Source organism: Schistocerca americana, chromosome 3 (assembly GCF_021461395.2).
Source record: "Schistocerca americana isolate TAMUIC-IGC-003095 chromosome 3, iqSchAmer2.1, whole genome shotgun sequence".
Lineage (NCBI taxonomy): Eukaryota > Metazoa > Arthropoda > Insecta > Orthoptera > Acrididae > Schistocerca > Schistocerca americana.
In genome coordinates, this window is record NC_060121.1 from 233,558,668 (window position 1) to 233,574,007 (window position 15,340).

The 15,340-nt window shown below is 37.1% G+C and overlaps 1 protein-coding gene across 4 annotated transcripts in view; it reads right to left on the bottom strand.

Moving 5' to 3' along the window:
* Positions 1–9,149: 9,149 nt before the first annotated feature.
* Positions 9,150–15,340, bottom strand: part of LOC124605586 (complexin) — a 737,935-nt gene continuing 731,744 nt past the window's right edge. For all 4 annotated transcript variants that reach the window (XM_047137373.1, XM_047137372.1, XM_047137371.1 and 1 more), the window contains exon 4: positions 9,150–14,777. In XM_047137373.1, coding sequence (XP_046993329.1) covers positions 14,704–14,777 — 74 coding nt within the window. In that variant the 3' untranslated portion in view covers positions 9,150–14,703. The remainder of the gene's footprint in view (positions 14,778–15,340) is intronic.

Sequence of the window (15,340 nt, forward strand, 5' to 3'; positions counted from 1 at the left end):
CTGCTGAGCTACTGACAAAAATTAGGGTTGTTAGTGTATCACTTGGAGTAGACATCAGTCTCAGGAAATCCAAACTCATGATAACTGATCGAGGAGCACAGGTCCAATTCACAGGTCGATCAAAGAGTTAAGAAATTATGGATTGATTTATCTGTCTTGGATCTATCATCTGCTGCACGAGAAGTTGTGAAGATGACATGAGAAGGATGAAGCTAGGGCAAGTGGCTACGAAGCAGCTCACAAAAATCTGCGAGAACAGAGCGATAATGAACAGTGCAAATATCCGGCTTGTTCCATCTTTCTTATGGTTGCGAAACATGTGCTACCAATGTCAGAAACTGGCAGTGTACAGACATATTTGAACTTCGTTGCTGGCGCAGAACGCTGCGCATAAAATGTGTCCAGTATTAAGCTAAGTAATATTATCAGGCGTCTTTCTTCTCCAGTACTTTGGCCACATTGTGAGAAGAGATGAAAGCTTCGAAAAAATAATCGTGGAACGAAAGACCGATGATACGAGAGAGAGGGTCAGGGCAGCGAGCGGGTGAATAAATCAAATCGAGAAGACCTCTAGTCTGCTTCCTCAACAGGTGCCAAGAATATTTGGTATCCATATAGGCCGGCGACTCTTGGTTCGTGTGGTCACGGTGCTCAGCAATATACACAAGGAGTTGATGCTGCAGTCCCATTATTTCTGTTTTATGATTAAATATCGTCATATTATATTCTTGGCACAATCAACTCAACTTGGGCACAGCGGTTTGCGGTTTTTCTTTATCATCATATGTACTTCACTGGTTATCAGCTAATAAACAAGTGTTAATTTGTAGTTCGTTCGAAGTTTTCGATGCAGGGTGAACTAAAAATTCCCACTTTCTCAAGAGATTGTCAGATTGCCTAACCTGCTGATTTACTGGCTGGACCCAGCATGTGTTGTATTGCCACGGAAAGCAAAAAGTGTTTGGTTTTGTTATGTGTTTATTTACGTGCTTTTCGATACATAATATTTATGGTTTTTCCGTCTTGTTGTACCGTACTCACCGTTACTCTCGAAAAGTTACAAAGCACATATCAGTGCCGAGTATTGAAATTCAGTGAAATCGATCAATTATATGTGCAAATATATCAACAAAGGAAAGCGATATGGCAGTTTTTGGAATGTTAAATTCAACCGGAGCTATTGATGAAATCGACTAATATCAGCTGGTGCGGTACATGAATGAAGCAGTGTGTCGGATTTTATCACTTCCTGTCCGTGAACGACACCCAGCAGTTGTTCATTTGTGAGTGCAGCTTGAGAATGGACTGTGTGTGCACTTCACGATAGAAAATACAGATGTGAGAACATTGTTACCACAACCAACAACCTTAGGTGCTCGTTGGTTTCTGAAGTTTATGATGTCTTTTTCCTTTTTGTTTGATCTGCAAATCGACGATTTGTTTTTAGTTTGGGTGACGTAACTCATTCGACACTAAAGGAAATGCTGTGTGGCCAAAATTACAAATTCACAATCACCACCATTTAGTGTGTCACACATTTCACAGAAAATATGACAAATTCCGGATTCTGACGACAATTACAAGTTCACAATCAACATCCTTTAGTGTGTCACACCTTTGACAGAGAATATGTCAGATACCCGGATCATCAAGAGAGCTTACAAAATATTTTATCTATAGTTAACCTTTACATATTGTACCTCGATGATGTGAAAAACTTCTTTTGTTTGCAAAAAGTTAACGATGTTTTGGCAGTAGTACTGTTGTAAGTATTTTATTGGGGCGCCTTCCCATATGACATGCTTGAACTGAATTATATTTCTTTTACTTAATTCGTAACATATTATGCAGGGTCACTATGATTAAAGTTAAACTTTCAAAACGCTGTAGAAATAAACGCCACTGCTCAGAATGACGTCAAATTGCAACTGAATATTATCGGAGAAGGGGGAAAGCGTATGCCAGAAGAAGAAATATAGTGTGAAAATTGATCAATAGATGGCGCTGTATGTGTCAGAATAAGTAAATGAAAACACCTGTCATGCGCACGACCCACTGAAGTTGATATCAACACGCTGGATACATGGATTTTTCTCCTTCCGCGTCTGCGACGTTCGCCATTACTATCTCAATGCAGAATCGCGCTCTGCTTGTAAAGCTGTATTACAAGAATAATGACACTGTACACGTCACTCTGCAGAAGTTCTGGACACTGAAGGCTTAGAAAAAGGCGTTTGTCCGATGACTGCCGTGGGTCTGGAGAAAATTATTCGAAAATTCGGAAAGACGGGTTCTGTTGGTGTGCAACCTGGTAGAGGGAGAAAACGAATTGTTTCGACACTGGAAACAGTGGCCACAGCAATGCAGAAGGAAACGAGCTGTGAGGTGCAAGCGTGTAATGCACTGAGAATTGCCGGAACATTGGACATACTCTGAGCATGGTGCGTAAACTTTGCTATCAATTCCAAGTTATCCATGTGCACGAGTTGCTTCCTGTCGACCTGCCAGCAAGAGCGACCTTTGCTTTAGAATTTCTTGCTCGCATGGAAGTGTACAGTGATTGGCCATGGAAGGTTTTGTGGACAGACGAAGCCCACTTCTATCTGATATGATATGTCAATACACAGAATTGTCGAATAGGGCAACCAATACAACTTCATCCTGAAAAGGTCACTATGCGGTGCGAGTTTACGTCATCACTTATCATAGTATCAAATTTTTTCGAAGAGACGGGTGCTTCCAGTACTTTTCCCTGTACCGTCACTGGTAAGTGCTATCAGGGTCTTTTTCGCAAGCACATCATTCCAGCTCTCCAACAGCGTGGATGTGTGGTTGGGATCATTTTTATGCAGGATGGCGCACCTCCGCACATTGCAAATCCAGTTACGCAGCTGCTGAAGCGCCATTTCGGAAATGCCAGAATTATAAGCCGCCATTTCCCTACAGCCTTGCCGTCCCGATCACCTGATCTCAATCCGTGTGGCTTCTGGCTGTGGGGCTATCTGATAGATGTTGTTCCGATTGCAAACTTAGTTGCATTGAAGGCACACATTGCAAAACACATTCTGAACGTGAGCCCGGAAACACTTCGATCAGTTGTGGAACATGCTGTTCCTCGATTTCAACTTGTTGCAGAAAATGGTGGACAGGATGTTATATATGTTTTTCGCCAGTCACACGGAAATTAATAATCGATTTGATTTTGATTGATGATTTTTATGCGGTTTTTGGCCTCAGGGCCATTAAAAACCGATTTTTCCCATCCGATGTGATATGACCTCGCCGTGGTGGATGGGCTTACGTAACTAACAATGTCACACCTGTATACCCATGCACAGTTTGTTTAACGTCAAACCTACACCTTAGGCATTTTTGTATGATTCATTTATCATTTGCAGTTTACCACTATTAAACTATGATGCTTACAGAGCCATCTATTACTGCATTTTGTAACTAATTATTTTTCTGCAATTTTGTCATATAATGACATGATGGAGACCGTGGCTGTTGTTTGAAGACAAATGTTGATGGTGTTAGTGTGGTGTCACCGCCAGACACCAAACTTGCTATGTGGTAGCCTTTAAATCGGCCGCGGTCCGTTAGTATACGTCGGACCCGCGTGTCGCCACTATCAGTGATTGCAGACCGAGCGCCGCCACACGGCAGGTCTAGAGAGACTCCCTAGCACTCGCCCCAGTTGTACAGCCGACTTTGCTAGCGATGGTTCACTGACTACATACGCTCTCATTTGCCGAGACGACAGTTGCACACGTAAATTATTCTCACTGAACACTTTAGATTTGTCACTGAGAAGATTTCTACCACGCACCACATGTTTTGATACATTTACGTGTGCAACAATAAGAATGCAGTGGGAATGTGTTTACATCTGTTGGACGAATGTTATGAAAACAAACACTCCAAACCGACGTTTCACGACAATTAATCTGTAAAATACACACCACATGTCATAAAGAAAACGTGTAAACCGTCTGAGAATGAATCACAACGATTCGAAACAGGTAACGGTACCCTTTGAATAAAGGAACTGAAAGTAAATTTGTGGCTGGTTGCTGTCCTAACACCATCACTATTTATTTTTCTTCTGACGTACGTTTTCCCCCTTCTGCGATAATATTACGTTGCAATTTGACGTCATTCTGACCAGTGGTGTTATTTCTACAGCGGTTTGAAAGTTTAATTGTAATCACCCTGTCCCTTGATGTTCATTCATGAGCAACTGAATTAAAAACATCTACTTCACAGCATATAACACCCATTTTTCGGACTAGCGACAGTGGCCATGTATCAGGGCATGGACTCCACGAGACACTGATAGTGTGGCGGAGCCAGCCTGATTTGTGAACCACCGCCCATAGCGCACGTAAATTGATAACAGTTGGGTAAAAAGGCACTCATCATACTTGATATCGTCCTAGATATATTCACAAGGACTGGAGGTAGGTGTCGTGCAGTGCCATAAGTATCCTCATGTCTCTTGAGCAGTCCTTAAATCATTCTGACGCAGTTTCGAAGTGGTAGTGTGGGGCATTGTCTTGCTGAAAACATAGGTCGTCTGCAAGGAGCTCAAGACGCAAAAAGGGCTGTACTTGATAGCAAACGATGAGGGTGATTATGATGATATTTTATTCAAGTTATAATGGATCCATCTGAGACTTTAGATGCGACTTTAATTCTAATTTCATCTACACTACTGGTCATTAAAATTGCTACACCAAGAAGAAATGCAGATGATAAACGGGTATTCATTGGACAAATATATTATACTACAACTGACATGCGATTACATTTTCACGCAGTTTGGGTGCATAGATCCTGAGAAATCAGTACCCAGAACAACCACCTCTGACCGTAATAACGGCCTTGATACGCCTGGGCATTGAGTCAAACAGAGCTCGGATGGCGTGTATAGATACAGCTGCCCAAGCAGCTTCAACACGATACCACAGTTCGTGAAGAGTAGTGACTGGCGTATTGTGACGAGCCAGTTGCTCGGCCACCATTGACCAGATGTTTTCAATTGGTGAGAGATCTGGAGAACGTGCTGGCCAGGGCAGCATGCGAACATTTTCCGTATCCAGTAAGGCCCGTACAGGACCTGCATCATGCGGTCGTGCATTATCCTGCTGAAATGTAGGGTTTCTCAGGGACTGAATGAAGGGTAGAGCCACGGGTCGTAACACATCTGAAACGTAACGCACTGTTCAAAGTGTCGTCAATGCGAACAAGAGGTGACCCAGACGTGTAACCAATGGCACCCCATACCATCGCGCTGGGTGATACGCCAGTATGGCTATGACGAATACACGCTTCCAATGTGCGTTCACCGCGATGTCGCCAAACATGGATGCGACCATCATGATGCTGTAAACAGAACCTGGATTCATCCGAAAAATGATGTTTTGCCATTCGTGCGCCCAGGTTCGTCGTTGAATACACCATCGCAATCTCTCCTGTCTGTGATGCAGCGTCAAGGGTAACCACAGCCATGGTCTCAGAGCTGATAGTCCATGTTGCTGCAAATGTCGTCGAACTGCTCGTGCAGGTGGTTGTTGTCTTGCCAACGTCCCTATCTGTTGACTCAGAGATCGAGACGTGGCTGCACGATCCGTTATAGCCATGCGGGTAAGATGCCTGTCATCTCGACTGCTAGTGACACGAGGCCGTTGGGATCCTGCACGGCGTTCCGTATTACCCTCCTGAACCCACAGATTCCATATTCTGGTAACAGTCATTGGATCTCGACCAACGCCCGCATCTCGTGGTCGTGCGGTAGCGTTCTCGCTTCCCACGCCCGGGTTCCCGGGTTCGGTTCCCGGCGGGGTTAGGGATTTTCTCTGCCTCGTGATGGCTGGGTGTTGTGTGCTGTCCTTAGGTTAGTTAGGTTTAAGTAGTTCTAAGTTCTAGGGGACTGATGACCATAGATGTTAAGTCCCATAGTGCTCAGAGCCATTTGATCTCGACCAACGCGAGCAGCAATGGCGCGATACGACAAACCGCAATCGCGATAGGCTACAATTCGACCTTTATCAAAGTCGGAAATGTGATGGTACGCATTTCTCCTCCTTACATGAGGCATCACAACGTTTCGCCAGGCAACACCGGTCAACTGCTGTTTGTGTATGAGAAATCGGTTGGAAACTTTCCTTTGTCAGCACGTCGTAGGTGCCACCGGCGCCAACCTTGTGTGAATGCTCTGAAAAGCTAATCATTTGCATATCACAGCATCTTCTTCCTGTCGGTTAAATTTCGCGTCTGTAGCACGTCACATTCGTGGCGTAGCAATTTTAATGGCCAGTAGTGTATGTTCACTGTACAATCATCTATGGCTGACTTTGTTTGATGTGGCAATCCAGGCAAGAATCTGTGTGATGCTGCTGACGAAATCGAGTATGATGAGAGCCTGTACCTTCCCTGACTAATGCTCATGCATAGCCAACACTTCACATCCGCCGCAGAAGAATAGTCCTGCTTTGCCCCACTGCAGCCAAGCACCTTCCGTATGAACCTGAGACACCTACGCGAAATGATGGTACTAGCTGACCTTATTTAAAACTAGATGTGCTTCACAATGGATGTTAAAGAATGGTGAGGGAATATAGTCACTTCTTTTATTGGAATTCAATGCTCGGGTGACAAGAATAGACAATGAGGAAAGGAGTATGTGTTTGTGGCGAGGCGTATACGAAGCACAAATGCAAAAATTAGAGAATTTCATATTGTCATTTATTGAACATTTCATCTACTAAGCGCTCCACATCTCCCACCTACTTACCCACTGCATCTGATGGTTAGTCTTCGGACTGTGAAGAAGAAGATCGAATAGCTTGTGTTGAATCGGACGGAAACACAAACACAAAACACTCTCCTTTAGTATCTGAGTTCAACATGTAAATATAAAATTGAATGTTAGATTTTAACAATAATTGTTTGTAAACAATGTTCTTTACTCTTTTAGATACTGGCTACTCTTGTTCCATTACTAGCTGTTTACATTATTTTCCACTAAGGGAGAGCAATGGAGTCCACATTATCTATTAGTTGTATGAGAAGCGAGCGCAAAAGGGAATTTTTGACATTCATTTCAACTGCTAAAGGGTGTAAGTTGGCAAAATTCTTTCTCATAGGAGGCCCACATTATGTAATGCATTTGCTCTTAAAAGTTTTTTGTTATTATATTAACATCCACTTTGGCCACTTATGAGTTTTACAAAATCACTTCTCATTGAGAGTCTGCGATACATATTTATACCAACTTTCATATTTGTAGGACCGATGGTTTAGACAGGGCGATAATTCTGTAAAAAAGAGCCATTCCATATGATGTATTTGGGGAGAGAGAATTTCTATTACACTGTGGATGACAGGGTAAGAACTTACTGCAGCAGTCACATTGCATATATCGTTACGGCTCTAGAATTCAGTGACAATTTCTGAATTTTTTTTTGCGCTGATATTCAGCAACAATGAATTCTATTTTGCTGTGTTCTGAAGTAACCAAGCTAGATTATACATGAATTCTGTTGTTATTTTCCCAGATTTGATTTACCTTTCATTGATGATCATTTGTATCAATATTTTCTGTTGCCTCCTTTTACAGCTGTACATTAGTGTCATGCAATACGACATCTTTTGTTCGTTTTTTTTCATGTAATGTAGGTAGAGATTTTATTCTTTCTCTCACTTTCTACATGTACTTTTTCTCTTACCTCTTCTGGTGAATGCTGGTACCATTCCTGCAAAGGTGTATTCACTTGGATATACATCTCTATCGAAGGTAGTAGTCTACTGCTCATCTTCAGTACATCACTAATCAAAAGACATCAAAATGACAACATATTTTACCGTATCTGATGTTAGACGTATGACACAAAAACTTGTAGTCACATATATCCTCCCAAACGAGAGACTGTTCAAAACGTTTATGGCAAATAATATGTAATTTTGTTTGTGCCATATGCTGTGTGTGCATAATAATACGTGGAAAGTGATACACATTTGTTGTATACTTCATCATGTAGTGTTACCAATCAACACAGGCTATTGGATAAGCTGTATAATCGACACCACCCATATCTTTTTTTTTGATTTGAATTGGTCTGCCTTGGTAGTTTTATTAGGAGCATCAGACTCTGCATTTATAGGAGTATATCTTTCACAAACACTTAAGTATCAGTATGCAACAAATTTTTGTCAGTGGTTATCAGCTTAAGTAGTACTTCAGGCTACTATCACTTGTCATTTGCAATTGCTGTTTCTTTTACTTCTTTTGTGGCCTTTATTTTGATGCAGTGATTTTTTGACACTTGGATATGTTTGCAGTTATTTTCTGCCTGTCAGGTCCAGACCCATAATGTGACATATGTAGGTAATATCAGGGAAATGTTTAGTCTGAATGGGTATATGGCGGTGTCCAACCCAATACTTAATAATTGTCATGACCAGTCAAACAGTGACTACTGTTTTGTAAACAAATAATGATTTATGTTCATTCAAAACAGTGCTTCTCGCATGAAGACTGCATTATAACTGAAATGTTGATTATATAAGAAAATTTTCACACAACTTTTGCCTAAAATTTCTTCTCATTGTTGTACATTCACATAAATGAGTGTGCTCAGTTTTACCTTTTCCTTAAAATCGAATTATGACAAGGTCTTAATTGCCTAAATTAATGTCCAGAGCTGTAGAGTCCTTAATATGTAAATGAATGGTGTCAATGTTATACTTATTCTTTTGTCTATGTTCTTTACTATAATATATTATGAACAAGAGAGTATCTTATTTCCTTCATGGCTCTTGGATGGAGGTGAAGTTTAGAACAGCAGCATTAGTGTGGTATGATGTTGTGATGCTGTAATGAAATTATAGCAAAATTACTCATTAAGTTTTATTTTTTCTTGCTGTCACGTTTAGCCTCACAAAACAAACTTTCACTGATTTTTTTAAATCTTCATTCTACTCAGAGAAGTAACTATAAATTTGACTCATTACTGCAATATTGAGAAACTCAGAATTTTAGCCACCTCTGACTGGCAAAAAGTATTAAAAGTAATTCATAAGACAATGAGAACAATACAGAAAGGGCTCATGGTTCACAATGCTGTCTAATAAGAAATAATATTGGGTCTAGGGTAACTATTTTATTCAATTTCATGGTTGTGAACATTACCATATGATTTAGCACAATGTTACATCACATCCAAAAAATAAAAATTGATGTGCACTGAATTGTCCAAATACTTTAACTCAGTAGTTAACATGAAATGAATGGTGATATATGACTTAATACGAGTAACTTACTTGAGATAAGTTTTCCCCATTAATAAATATTACACAAGTAAACAGATTTTTAACAGATATACTTTTACTGAAATAATTCGAAAAGTCCTTTATTGTAGGTATTTTATCAGGGCTGGCAGAAAATGTATAACACTTTTCAGAGCTTTATGGTATAATGTTTATGTATAACTTGTTTAACTAACAACTTCCTCGGCAATCTAGGCAAGCTTTCATGTTTGATCACAAACACATTAACATTATTATAAATTTGTAATGTACGTGTCGTTGTTTTTAGGTAGTCTCATGGTTTCAGGAAAATTGGTGGATGGTTGAAAAAAATTGATTTGGCAAATAATAACATGAAATCTTACAAGTATTCCTTTAGATTATGACAATAGTACTAGAGATACACAAATAAAACAATTTATGTTAGAAGTAAATATACAGGGGACAGCATTCAAGCATTGGAAATTTGACTTCAGAAATCATTGAACCATAATTTACTCGTAAACTGCCCTTGTTGAGGAAACATCAAAAATTTGTCTCAAATTATTTCAGAATCAAGGTTCAGGAGAACTCAATAGTTTAGTAACTACATTTTCATTAATAATAAACTCCAAAGTTTGGTTATATAAAATTATCACTTAACTTGACTAAATCTGGAAGGAAGCAAGAAGCAGTTGTAGCTAAAAAAGGAAACTGTTTGATTGTAAGTAGAAAAAAAACTAAAGAAAACTACATGTACAGAAAGATTGGCAAGGAATAAATAAAAATTTACAGGTAACAGATATAAATAATGTTGTGTATTACGAATACTGCTTTAATCCTATAAAAGGGTGGTTCACACTTTTTTGTTTTAATATTTGCAGTAAAACTGAACACTGGAAATACAAGTGTAACAACTTTTCTTCTAAATATGTGACTAGGTCTCAGTTTTCTCTACACAATATACAGAGTGTGCAACAATAACTTTTAACAAAGGCATCATACACATAAACATCGTCAAGAAGTGCACAATAGTAATTCTTGGAGGGATACTTACAAAACAATAAATAACAATTATTTCTATCACAATTGTACCACATTGCTGTGGATTGTATATTATTTCTTTTCCTTACATCTATGTTGAATTCAGTCTAAGAATTTAATGACACATATTTGTAATATTAAACTACAACAATTAACTGTGTTAAGGCTTTTTGGGGAAAGTTCTTTCATGGTGACGTTTGTAGTCGTGGTATTTTGTACATGTTTTACTGAAATTTAACTACTGTATAAATGCACAGTCATAATATTTAATGTTTCTATTATACCACAACCAGTGCAACATTTAACATAGTACTGAAGACGTCTATGTTTTAATTTGATTGTCAAATAATAGCGATGAAAGCATTTTTATATATTTTGAGAGAAAAGGTTACCCATAAAATCAGAAATATAATCAATTTCGGCTACAGGTCTTCGTATTACAGTCAAAAGGTGTAAGTAACAAGTTTCTGAATGCTTTTGGTAGAAACAGAAAGAACAAGAAATTTAAGTAAAACATGGTTTCATGTACTTGTCCTCCCTTTTTTCGTGTTCATAAAAAGCCATTATGAGACTGAAAACGAAGTAAATGGTTTGTGATAGCTGTCATTGTTCTTTATTGAATGGATAGATAAAATATGCAGGCTGCTATAAATGAAAATTTAATGTGTTGTTTCTTATGTTAGTTGCTACATAATAAAATAGCTGAATCACACCTTCAGTGAAATACAGTTTTTGTTATGATAGTACACACCTCTTGATAGAGAAGCACAAAACTGAGGTGAGATCAACTAAATAACAGTAATTTATATTTGAAACTTATTATATGTTTACCTCAGCTGTTGTTGAATAATCTGTTTTTTGATCTTTTACAGTTTTTGGTGGTTAAGAAAGGGAATGATACTAGGTTTACCAAATACTAACATATGACGAAAATGGAAATCGTTTATTGAAGTGAGTGTACAATTGTTCCAATGCGAGTAAATATCGTACAAGAGCATTAATGAAAGAAAAAGAGCCCAGAAGAATTACCTTTGCTTCAATAATAGTGTGTGAATCGAATGGCTGGATAATGTTTTCGTCACATAATGTCTTATTATGTCTATTTCATTTGTTTGGTCACTGTCCATGGTTAATCGATTTCACCCAAATTCCATGCTAATGTCTACTTAGGTGATAACATCTACAGAATATTTCAATGGGCCACACATTCTTAGGGCTTTATTCCCTGCTCACTAAAATCTGCACAAACAAGTAAGTTCAAATGTACACACTAGCTGACATATCATGGTGACAGTCACTATTGTTTTATTATAGCAGCATCTTCGCTTGATAAATTAATTAGAATATCTTTTACCTCTACACCAAAAGCATACATATGCCACAACTATGACTATCAATGAATGTCTGAGAAAATTTGGTACATTGGTTCTAGAACATATTTTGAGCTCAGTCAAATGCATTAAGAAACCTGCTGGATAAAAATGTCCTGTGGCTGACATTGGAGGTTATTAAATCACAGATTTTACAGCCCTGTATCAACTCAGGAAATTATATTATCAAACATGTTTAAATGGACAATATACATTCATCTACAATAGTACTCCTGGAATAAAATGTAATACTGACCACCTTTATAGGAGGTGATACACATTTTTCATACATGTCACTAATGAAGAACTTGAATGCTACTTCACCTTCAAAACTGCTGGTCTTTGGGTCACGAAGAAACTGTGTATCAAAGTTCAAATAATAGGTTGCTCACATTGTGATGTTTCAGTTTCCAGGTCGTTATTGAATTACAAATCTACAATACAGTAAATAACAGCACAGGAAAAATTTTAAGGGTCATATGATGTAAGTTTATTAAAAGTTTATCTTTTACATTTTAGTTCATTTATTTTATCAGATATTTACTTAGAGAAACCACAGTTTAAAATGAATGTTTTAGGTATGTTTCTGATTTGCTTTATTATGTAGAATAACATTAAGGGAACTCTACAGATGAAAACTTGGACTGATATCTTCATTCTATAATTTTTTCTGCCTTATCACTGAGTACATATTATATTAACATAAAGCTAACTTCAATATGAAATGCACAATTCAGGAGTCAACTACATAGACTGTCTAGTTATAAAAATATACTGCTGAAAATGTTTGTCTTTTTTGCATATATTCCACTGGCTGAATGACCTTTTGGATTAGAACGAATTGTTACAACTATGAGCAAGAAGATAAGACTTGAAATAAAAACAAACATTTCCATTTGTAATTTATCAGCTAAAACTGAACATATCCTTTGTAAAACATTTAAAAAATCTCGTATTACTTGTACAGCTTAAATATATAGCTTTACTATGAATTCCCTTGGCTACAGTTAGTTTATCAACATTAAGTACATTTTTGCGTAAAGTTGGTCAACAAGAGACAAGCAATATGCAATAGAGCAAAGTCCAATAATAAATATACCTAATGAAATTGTGTCTTACAGATGCACTACTATATAAGCCTTCATATTGATCATACAGTTCTAAAATATTGCAGTTATAGAAGCTTACTAGGATGGGTGGCAAGAGATAACAATGGATGAGGAAGAAGAGAAAGGAGAGAGCACATCAATAGAAGGATCACAACAACTACACATTCCACAGACAGTGTGTTTGTGAATATTTCATACAGACAGAACCCTATCAGAAGAATTGATTCCAGTAACTTTTTTATTATGAGCACTGGAATAAAAAATTCTGAAGAGAGGCATATCATTTATCCTCATAGGAAAAAAAGTCATATTATGATTAAAAGAAGGTTTAGCAGAAATTGAGAGAGAATTGTAAACATATTAAGTCAATCTGGCAGCAACCAATTTTTAAGAAATACATATACAGTATGTGAGACATTTCTTTACAAAGAGAAAATACACTATATAAAATTTCTGAGTTACAGAAATGCAATCATATTTCTGTTACTCACTTTTTTCGAAACGATGTTGAAACAAATGATACTTTACACTGACTGAGCACAAGGAACCTTTCTTTTGTAAGGAATGTGCTTGTTAGGAACAAAACTAACGGAATTTGGATGAGTACCAAACAGCCATGGGCCAGATGTACTGCTTTTGAGCAGACTGACTGATGCTTACAAACATATCTTTCTCAGGGAGGAACATATTATCACTTCAGTTTACAGTTGTTTCTACATAGAAAAATTTTACTACAGTTTCCAAATAAAACAGTAGCAACAACAACATGAAATTAACTGGAATATCACGATTATATACAACAGTTTAATAACTTTTGAACATTTTTGCACAGTTACAAGATTCAAAATATATTTATTTTCTAGAAAATCTAGAAAACATATATGTAAATTATTTCAGAACACTTTAATGTATATTTAATCTATGGTTTTGTCATTTTGCCAGTTACTTTCTTCAAAATCTATATAGTATAAAATTCCCATGCGCTTATATTCAAACAAATAATAAGGTACAAAATTTAGTACACAGAAAAACTTCCCTCCATTCACACTTACATTCAGGATTTTAGATACAAATGTACAGTTCATAGCACTACATTTTGAACACAAATCTTTTAGTTTTATATCTTTTGAAGATAATTCTCCATGGTGTCAGAAGATAAGTAATAACTTACTGCAGTGCTCCTCAGTCTTTCTTGAGATGACTCCTTATTCTCTTATTTGTTGTCCTGTCTTCTTAGATATTTAAATCATTAACTTTATGTGGATCATAATATTCGAAATGAAACAGATTAAACACAAATTTTCTAGGCAGCTACAGTTATTAACGATTCAGTGAGCAGCAATTATTTTTCACGTGCATGAAATTGGTAAAGGACTTGCGAATTTTATATCAATGGTCATATATTCTACCATTACTCTCTATTCTCCTCCACCTCATCTATTCATTTACCCATTCTGACATATTAAAAAAATTATTTCTTCTTTGACTCGTTCATAATAAAAATTTCTGATTTAAACTTTGACTTACATTCTAGGTGTTCAGTAATATTATTAACTCTACAAAACTCTAACAGCATGGCAAGCATGATTATTTATTAATTCATGGTATGTTGCCCTTACTTGAATATCCTTAACAATATTTATTATTGTAGATTGGTCACTACAAATATCGCAGTCTCTTGTTATATCAACTTACGTGTGGTTTATTTTTGTTTAAAAAACCAAGTTATTGAGTTTATCAAGAACAGGTTTCATCTTGCATATATTGTGTCCTTCCTGCTCTTAGCAATTTTTGGAACCACATAAGCTAATGTTGTTAATCTGGTCGCCTCTTGTTGATGACCTTTTTTTAGAACCACTAAAGTTGATGTAATTTTATATGCCAGTGATTTCTCACTGCAAGACGCATTTACTTTCAATTTGGGACTTGATTTCATTCACCTGAGATTCTATCGTGTTCTTCAGCTCTGCAAAAAATGAAAACAGTGGCATATTTAGAACAGTGGAATATTACTCACTTAATTTTCTTTAAATACAGTAACAGAAGCATTGCTGGTTAGCAGCCAATTGGGAAGCAATAATAATGTAACATTTCTGGCTTATTGTTTACTGAGTGAAGTTACTACTGTGCGTAAAACACTAAGATGATTTAACTAAAATGTCTTGGAAAATTTGAAGTACTGACTTTTATTTATTCGTAAGCGCAAAAAATGTGGTGATAAGGCTAAAACTACTAACAGTTGTGCAATTCTACGTTAATAAACTGGCAGTCTTCCTTAAAACGAGCACATTATTATTACAGCAATGATTTTCAAGTGCTAGTCACCTTCTGACACACACACACACAAGCTGAGAGGTAACATTAACGCTTATAAAACGTAATACAGATATCGTTACTCACGAATTGCCTCTGACTATTGCTTTCCCAAACATTATAATGCAAAATATAAACAAATTTTACAGTACTGCATAAAGTTTTTGTTTCAGTAACTACTACCTGGGGAGGACCTGGCTAAAAATAAATTACAAG